Source organism: Anarrhichthys ocellatus, unplaced genomic scaffold, assembly GCF_004355925.1.
Source record: "Anarrhichthys ocellatus isolate YVR2014 unplaced genomic scaffold, GSC_Weel_1.0 scaffold5, whole genome shotgun sequence".
Classification (NCBI taxonomy): Eukaryota; Metazoa; Chordata; class Actinopteri; order Perciformes; family Anarhichadidae; genus Anarrhichthys; species Anarrhichthys ocellatus.
Window position 1 is genome coordinate 14608896 of NW_022280035.1, and position 9891 is coordinate 14618786.

Below are 9891 nucleotides of genomic sequence, written 5' to 3' on the forward strand. Positions count from 1 at the left end.
ATACAGTTGCTGTACAAATGAAAGGAATTAAACTGAAAACAAATTCAGAGAAAATGTAACACATCGCCTCTACCTGCATCGATTCCAGAGGAAGGTTTTGCATGTATGACTACTGTAAGCTGCAGCTTACATTTTTAAAGCCATGCACCTTTGCCACACTTTTTCTTGTGCAGTCGAGGGGTTACTAAGGAGATATGACGCTGCTCTGGTGCGCAACTGTGGATATAGTAAACTTTGGTATGAACAAATATGCCCGACAGGATTTTGTGTTGTAGCCTATGGCATCTCTGACACATCAAACTGGTGATATGGAGACCCCACTTTATCAGTTTTAAACGGTAGACCTGCAGAGCAATTGATTTTCTATTTGTGGTGACAAACACGGATTTATTTGATAACTCGAAGTATTGTTACTCAAACCATCGCAGAGGCCCGGGTGTCCCTTTGCAGGTACATTTCTAAACTGTAACGACAATGTCTTCATCCAACTGCTCTGTCAAAGTAAGACACGTTTCTGTCATTAATGAGAAGCGATTATTCTGCAAAGTGTGTAGGCAACCAGAGGATAATGCAATCCGCTGTAACTCCACTTGCTTTTTGCTTCGATAGCTCCATTATGTCTGAACACATTTTAAGATTGCAGTGCAGGCTGTGTTATTTTGAGACAGAGGCGGAGGTGATGCTCAGACTTTGCAGAATGAGTGATGAGGCGGGCAGGTCTGAACACGCCCAAGCCCCCTGACACCATGCGCCACCTCACTGGGACTATTGGTGTGCTCACACCTGGATGAGTGTGTTGTGTGTGTGTGTGTGTGTGTGTGTTTCGAATTGCTTATTCTCCCTTTTGAACACTGATAATATGATTATCTGGTAGTTTGTTTCCAACTATTTGAATCATTCTTTTTTTAAATTTTTTTTTGTATTCTAAATAATTTGATGTGTGTGCTCTGCAGAGTAATCTGTCCCTCACCAGACTACCCGCCCTCTAAGATGTCCCAGTCCACTGTCACTGAAGAAGGAGGCACCTTTGAGCACCTGTGGAGCTCCCTGTGAGTGTCAACAACACCTGCTGATGATTGTTTTAATGAACATATTTTCCAAATTACATAATGGTTTTATTAAAAATGTGAAATGCATCAGGCAATGATCAACAAACACATGTGATTCTGTCATCAACTAAATGATCTAATCAATAAACTATGATAGGATTATTCCAAATGTAATAATAATCCATAGTGTGTTCTGTTAATATAATTTAGGAAAGGGATGTCCTTTTTAAGAATACAAAATAAGATATTTATTAGAGGTTTTGGTGAGCAGACACAGAATCAGAGACAAACAACTATCGACATGTTCAGCCACTTATGTTCATTCTGTGCTTTTCTCTGCACACGAGAAACTGTAAATATTTAAATTTTCCAACTAAGTTGCTTCCAATTCTTTCTCAATGTTGCACTGAACCTTCTGGGAGATTTCAAACTGCATTTTATGAGGATAACATTTTTCAATAAAAGTAAATATCGCAGTTGTTTTACTCTTTAACAATATTTTAGGAATATATATTACTATGCATTACTAAATATTATAGAACGTCTAGTGAAAATCTGATATCAAGGTTTCTCTTTTCTTTTGTAAATATATATAATAAATCCAACAATTTTCCCTGTAATAAAATTCAAAATATTCATACTTTTTTTTTAAACAACAAAAACAATCAAAGGATTAACTTTACCCAACATTTTATTTGACTTCCTTTAAAACTACAATAACTTAAACAAGTTATCAAGTTCTGTTTATTTGCACATCAGGTACCTTGTCATGTGACACACTTGTGCTATGCTAATTCATTTGAAAGCTCATCCCTCTTTGATCAACTTGTATCCATGGTGTCATGTGTTCTCAGGGAGCCAGACAGCACCTACTATGAGCTCCCTCCAGGCAGCCAGCCAGGTGAGCGCCCAGTGCCTTCCACCAGCACCCTGGGGAGCCACCGCAGTGCTGCAGAGGTCTCTATGGACGTTTACCAAATGAGGGACATGAACGACAACGTGATGGTAGGAAGCTCCCATTGCAGTCCAGTTTGTATCTTTGTGGTCAATCCTTTGCTGTTGAGAAGCTGTAGTTTATTTCTGTGAGCTGCAGGTGTTTTCCTGCTCTGTGTCCGATCTGATGATTTCTTTGTGCGCACACACACGCGCATACTCTTTCAAAGATCTTTTCTTTTCCCATTTTGCTTGTTGTTTTGTATTGTCTCATTTTTTCCCTCCAGTGCTGAGGAGATTCCCTCCAATGTAGTTTCCCTCTTCTCTGCAGCATTTTCCCTCTCTCTATCTCCCTGCTGAGCAGACTGTTGGGACTGTGGGGTGTGTGTGCGTGTGTGTGTGTGTGTGTGTTTGGGGAGGGCTAATTAAACCCCTAGCCAGGACCCCTTGCTGCTCCACTGTAGAGCCATCTGTTGGCTGGGGGCGTGTCTGTGCGTTTTACGTAAAAAAAAACATGCAAATATGTTCGCAGGTGTATGTACCTGCATATTTTTTTTTCTGGAAGGAAACTTAATACCCAGAGAATGTATGCTAACGTTGTATGTCCAGCCCAGATTTCAGCTTGACGACCATGACTTTTCTCAAAAGGAATTTAAGAGCAAATTTTTGAGAACGTAATAAAAGGGGTCAGGTTTTTGCAGGATCACACTGATATGCACAGTTCATCTTGTACATTTGTTCACTCTGTCCGTCTCTTTCTTACCAACATGAAATCAGAAGTCTCTCCTCAACACGCCTTTCCTTCCCCTTCTGATCTGGGATATTGGTCGATGTAATCTTTAAGCGGGCAAGCCTGGGCCTGCCTGGCCGTTTAATGAATAGTCATGTCAGAAATAAGGGGGCGGAGCGAGGATTTGTTGTTAGACACCTATGCAAGGCAAGTTGAGATGGCCCAGTCAGTAAAGTGAAACAAGTGGAGGAGAAGAGAGGCAGGACATCCCCTGTATCCTCCATCATGTCCCGCTTCACAGAGTGGTCAGCTGGCCGCAGGGAGCTCGACTCTTACAGTCACACTTGACCACAGCAGACTGTACGACCTATGAGAGCCGGGTCACAGAGAGACCCTAGGAAAACCTTGTCTTATCTTTCAGGAGCCTTAAGATGCTGTGTGGTGTGGTAAGTGGACAAGAGTAAATTGTTTATGTTCTTGCATATTCAGCACTATTCTTTTATGTTTGGAGATTGTGCCTTGCAGGTGTGGTAGTGAAGATGGTTTGAGTTACGGAATGTAGAAGTTCTAGTATTACTTTGCTTCAGGGTCATTGTTTCGAAATTGGTAGTAATCAAACAGATGAATATGCTCATGACTCAGCATGCTGTTTGAGAGCGAGAGGAAAATCAAGCCTGTGTCATCTTTTTTGTTACATGGATGTTTAAATTATATATTTCTATTTCTATTTATATAGGTTGGCATGAATGTGGACCCCTTGAGAATGGCATATCCCGTTCCTGCACTTTGCCAAATATTCCAAACAGGGGGCAACCTTTTTACACATTTTACCTTCTCTCATCCTCACCTTAACATAGCTGGCATGGTTGAGAATGAGCTGCAGTTTTCAAATGATGCCATGTCACTTCATGAAGCCTAATGTGTCAATTTGGTTATGTTGTTTCCTTATGTCAACAGGGCCATCCAACAGCATGTGAGTCTGTGTTGTCAACTGTTTATTGAGTAGCTGTAGACAGAGGTCATTAGCAGGGTGACACTCTCCTTATTCTCAGCCCGTAATGTTTCACTCACCTTGACAAGTAAGGGTTGTTGTGGCAGGCTTATCTATGTTTCTAAATATTTTTAGCCTTTTAAGCTTGGCTTTGAGTTTCAGCTACCAGGATGGCTGCCCATAGGGGACATCAGATGCTGTTGGGATGGGAAGCTTAAACACTTACACACACACACACACACACACACACACACACACACACACACACACAGTCAACCCACACACACACACTAACTCACACAGTGGCGGCTGAGGTTTTAGCTCTGTTTCAACTTGTTACGGATCGAGTTCAGGTATTAAGACCAAGCACACCTTCGAGCGCACATGTTTGTGTGACAGCGTGTGTGCACTTTTGCATGTGTGTGTGTGTCAAGTGTTTTTGTGTTGTGGAAACACCTGGGCTTACCTTGTGCCCGCAAAGCCCCATTGACAACACGTGTTGATGGAGATTTCAAAGGAAGTCAGTCAGATATTAAAGGGCGGACATAATGGCTCTTTTATACACCTTTCGAGAGAAAACACCCATCAGGGCACATCAGCCTATACTCATTTTCATATTTTTCATGAATGCATTTGTATCTCAGATATTTCAGGGCCTATTTTCCACTGCCAGACATGAGACACACTTGATTAAGGGGGCCACTACAGTATTTTTCATTGTCAATTAATTTGACATTATTTATCAATTCATCTTGTTTTGTCAGCAAAATATCAGTAAATAGAAAAATGCCATGTATCTTCAAAATTCTTCTTTAATCCAAATCAACACTCTAAAAACCCTCATATATGATAAAGAAAGCAATGAATTGTCACATGTAAAAAAACAGCGAAATTGAATGAGTATCCAATCAAAATAAGCTTTAGTTGTTTTGAACCCAGCTGTCTCATGTATGATGTGTTGTGCTGCGTGTACCTGAGTTAGAGTCAATGTACAGATCCAAACACCCACTCATGAGTGCATCCTCATTTAACCTACAGATAGTTTGCATTAAGGCTAGGCCATTGACCTGTCCCTTTGCTTTCATCTGATGAACCATGGCATGAGGTTTAGTTTACATATCCTTGTGTAACTTTGTCTCAGTTGTGTCTGTGTTTTTTGTCAGTGTCTGATGTTAAAAACACAAAGCAGAGCAGAAATTAAGTGATGCTGTATATTGCTTACGGTTGGGGATTTATAACTTATATAAAGTATGGCATAGGTGAAAATATTAATTCCCATATCCAGTCTTGAACGTGAGGTGTGCAATGGGGGGCCTGGGGGAAAGATAGCACTGCTATCATGCTTTCAGCCGGCATACTCGCGTTATCCGTTGTACTTCGTCTTCTCCAGGTGCTAGAGAGTTTGTTGTTGTTTTGGACAACAAAGTGACCAACAGGTCAAGGAGGTTATTTATGTCCTCAGGCGATAAGTTATCATTTTACTTTCCTTTGAGCTGCAGAGGACATTTCATTAGTCGTCTTTGATAAAGTTTGAGCAAATCAAATTTTTTTCAATTGGTGGCATTTTTTGCATACAAATTGAATATCAATAATTGAATTCCCCCCAAAAGCGTTGTTTATTTTGTTAAATAATAAAGGCTGGCCCTTCTTAGTTGATTTGTCAACTAGTTGGTTATTTTGGTCTGAGTCAACTAAGATTTCTTTGGTCGATTAGTCGTTTTCTATGCTTTTTCCAGGCGGAGTGACTCATTTCCAACAAAACATATGAACACCAAATTTAAAGTGTTGCTTTTGTGTGATTCTTTGTGGAGGAACTCAGTTTTACAGATCTGTTGAGTAAATTAACTAATCGATAAGTTGAGTGTTAGTTGACGAAGAACTTCTTTGGTCAAGGACAGCCTTATAAATTATATTCTACTGCAATTGCTTGGTTTCATTTTAGATGTGTATTATGACCAAACATGTAAAAACTCCTTATTTTGAACCCTAAACATCCATAGAGTATACAATTAAAATAAACCTTTTATTCAGATAATTTCCATCCAGGAACAATGATTTCTTTCAAAGCGTCCCGACCTGATGTTTTAAAAAAAAGTCCAGCCTTGACTGCTGACTGAATGCTATATTGATATACAATACTGGGTGGGTCTGACCCTTGAACTCTTGTTCTTTCATGTGTTTTCCTTCTTGTCTCTCTCTCCCACTCTCTGTCAGACCAGACAGTGTTTACTTAGTGCAGGGCTTCACAAGGTGTTTTGGAGCGTGTGTGTACATGTGCCCCGGCATTGCCGTCTATGTCCGGGCTTGCCATAATTAGAACGTTGTACCATTTTTTGGGTTCCCATCCGTCTTTCCCTCTCTCCCGCTCTCCCTTTTTGTCTCAGTCTATCGTTTCTCTCTCTCTACACCAGTCCTCACCTTTCTCCCTGTCCTGGCTGTTCATGTGTCTGTGTGTGCATGAGTGTGTTGGGTGTTGCACTGATGCACACCTCACTTGAACTCTCTGGTTACGCTATAGTCCTGCACTCTCTTTGCTTTGATCTGTTTGGACGTTTCTGACTGAAGAGTTGACAAATGAGACTAGAGCACTAGAAGATGTACTACGTGAAAAAGAAGGTAAAAATGTTTTGTTTTTTCTTCTGCTCATAGGGTAATTGTGTGCGTATGTGTTGCTATTTCAGTTTGAGCATCAGTGTCAGTTATTTGACACACATATATGTATACAGTTCAAACAGCAGGAATAAATCTGTGGATATTTTTTAAAATCCACAATATAGAAAAGTGTGTTTTCATATTATTGTAGGTCAGTTTGTCTTGTTGAATGTGTATCAACTGATGTTAAATTGGTCGGATAATAGTTTGTTGTTCAAAGAAATGAATTGTCTGATGTTGATAAGAACGTGGACAGGAGGACTCACAGTACTGTAGTTGGCTGTTTGTGCGTTCTGACTTTTCAGTGTTTCTGTTCCAGTTGAGTGACAGGGAATCAACTCATGAACATGGGTGATCCAAAAACTAATAACTACAGCACCCACAAAGCAGTTTTCCGTCCACAGTCACAGAGTGCATTCATTTTGACAAGTGTGTCACCACACACACTTCAGTGCAACGATTTTTCCCTCTTCTCAAACACAGTGGAGAGGAAAAGAGGACAATGGCAGGCAATTAGGCAGATTATGCATGTGTTTTACAACTTGTCTAAAATAGCCCCAAGGAGGCTACTGTGGGGAACTCACTGCAACTGGCACTCACTTACACTCAATCATACACACACACACAAAGTCATGTTTGTGTCTCTACTCTCGTTTTTCGTAAGTCTTTTTCATTTATAAATCGCACAAAAAGGGCCCAGCGTTGATCACTAGACAATTATACATGCACCCGTCCAACACACTACCTGTAACTTGCTGTAATCCGACCTATTGTAAGCCTCCAAGCCCTTGTCTGTCCCACACCTCTACCTGTACCCTCCCTCTCTCCTCCCTCCCTCCTTCCCTCTTTGCTTCCCTCATTCTCTGCCGTCTTCTTTTCTCCACAGTCCCAATACAACTTGCTGAGCAGCAGCATGGAGAGCCTGGGGAGCCGTGCGACGTCCGCCAGCCCCTACAGCTCGGAGAACGCCTCCTCGTCGACCGTGCCCACCCCCTCACCCTACTCCCAACCCAACTCAACCTTTGAGGGCCTGTCACCTGCCCCGACCATCCCCTCCAACACTGACTATCCCGGACTGCACACCTTCCAGGTGTCCTTCCAGCAGTCTAGCACCGCCAAATCTGCAACATGGACCGTGAGTACACACACTTTCTTGGCTTTGGCGAATGTGTGTGTCTGTGTGTTTGTGTGCTTCTCCGTCTTTTTCTTGGTCTCTGTCTTACTGAGTGACTGTTGTGCACATAAACCTGCACACAGAGACATTATTTCACACTCACTCAAGCTAGCACTTGTGCAGGCTTGTCGCATGCAAGAGAAAGTTGTGCACCATTGAGTGCTTCATCTTGTCCTATACTCACCTCTCCTAGTCAAATCTAATGGGGAAAGGTTGGTACGAGGTCCAGAAAGTTTTTTGCCCTGTGTGTTTGTCTTGTTAGACAATTCTAGCACTGTATTTAAAAAGAAATTTAGTTTATGTACAATGAGTGTAATGCAAGTTTAGGAATTGTTGCGTCACTTATTGCCATACTCTATGAGATTAATGCAGTAATAACACACATATTTGGAAAAGGCTGTTATAGTATGTCAGAATGTTTGTCTTAAACCATAAATGGTACTGTGGTTGTATGAGTTACTGAAAGTCAACATCCGGTATTTGATTTGAACCTTTGGGACATGCTTCGTACTGAGAGGGCTTGTTGAAAAGAATATTATCCTTAGTTTTGAAACAGAGACAATATGATGCATTTCCATGTAGTACGAAAAGAAATGTAAGAAAATTATTGTTTTTACTGGTATACTGTGTTTGCCACCAATACATGGTAGCAGTGGTAGTGGTAGTAGTAGTTGTACACTACTGAAAGGATGTATTTTACCATTTTATTGGGTACAAAAACAAACCAAAACAGCTGAACGTATACAAGACGTGACCAAACCACACAACTATCTTGTGACGGGAAGGTGGTGAAAGACAGGTGAAATGGGAGCTTTGTAATTTGTCATGAACTGATGAGAATTCTCCCGCTGGAAAGGTGTCACCTCTGACTGTCACACAGTTGACCTCCCTGAAACAAGAGAACCAAGAGACAAACTGCACATCCCTCACTGGAAGTGTGTATGTGTGTCTGTGTGTGTGTGTGTGTGTGTGTGTGTGTGTGTGTGTGTGTGTGTGTGAGATTGACTGAGGGGCTCCTCCGCGGCTGTGTTTGCTGGAAGTAACCATGCATGGTGGGCTCCTTTACTGAGCCCTCAGTGATGTAAGAAGATCCCCTTCTGGACATTAGAGTGGTGGTCTTTGACCCGCTGCTTTTCTTTCTCTGTCTCTTTCTTCCTCTGGTCTTAACACACACTCATGGCTGTCACCTCTGGCGCCTAAAGTTTCGTCCTGTCTTCTCCATCATCTCCTTTCCCTCACTTCAAGTCTCTGACTCAGGTCTTTCTCAGAGCCAAACTACATCAACAGAAACCAAGGAAAACATGGACAAAAATGATAAGCTTGTTTTACCTGAGAAATCACTGCAATTTAATAAAATCCTGAAATACACCTGTTTCAACCTATTTGGTTCAGCATGGCCCTTACAATTCTGTCCTTCAAATTAACCTGCCTTGTACTTTCTCTTACAGTTTGGAATATTCCTAATAACTTGATTAAAGGGTGCCTGCCAATAGATATTCTGTTTCTATAATCACCCTGCAGTCCCATCTACCCCTTTGTAACAAAATAAACTCCTCTTATCGACTTTGGTTTGCATGGATAATAGTTTAATTATTCCAATTCACGTGCCTGAACAATTCAAGTCGTAGCAGTTTTTTGTTACGATGGGAAGGGAGACAAAGGAGTTTTTGACTGGCACACGACTTAAGATACAGATGATGACGCAGCAGAAAAAAGGATTTTGAGGAAACCTGTGATTATTCAGATTGCTCTGCTCGATTAAACAGGAGGGGTTAGAATGAGAGAGAAAGACTGGGTGATTGCTCATAGCTTTTATGGAGTTTACTGTATTAAAGGCTTTGTCTTTTATCTTGCATGCCTGACTATAATATTGGCAAAGTATCAGAAGATGTATTTAAGTGTTATTATACAGTAGCTACGAAACAACAACATTTTTCATGTGTGAAATACAGCAGTATGATCATCCTGTAAGATATATGATACTATTGTTCGCCTTACAGGTATAGATAGATAGATAGATAGATAGATAGCACACAACATGTATGTATCTGCAGCATCTACAGTACATGCGGTTGTTTCCTTTAAAAAGTTCCAAATAAAAATGAAAGCATGCAGGAGTTTTTTCATGTTTCACAAAAAAAACAAACCAAGAAAACTAAGTGCACTTAAAGGTTTGCCAGGCCAGGTTTGAGGCTCACATCATGTCGGCGAGTCGAGAAAAGAGATTACGGTCAAGCCTCTCAGAATGAATACGCCTCTACTACAGGGAGGGGATTTCCCAAAAAATAGGCCAGGGGTGCAGGAGGATACGTGTATGTGTGTGTGTGTGTGTGTGTGTGTGTGTGTGTGTGTGTGTGTGTGT

At 41.2% G+C, this 9891-nt stretch overlaps 1 protein-coding gene across 1 annotated transcript in view; it reads left to right on the forward strand.

The window, feature by feature from the left end:
* The first annotated feature begins 970 nt into the window (after positions 1-970).
* Positions 971-9891, forward strand: part of tp73 (tumor protein p73) — a 21860-nt gene continuing 12939 nt past the window's right edge. The window contains exons 1-3 of the mRNA XM_031844618.1: positions 971-1049; positions 1904-2054; positions 7242-7490. Of these exons, the coding sequence (XP_031700478.1) occupies positions 991-1049; positions 1904-2054; positions 7242-7490 (459 nt within the window). The 5' untranslated portion in view covers positions 971-990. The remainder of the gene's footprint in view (positions 1050-1903; positions 2055-7241; positions 7491-9891) is intronic.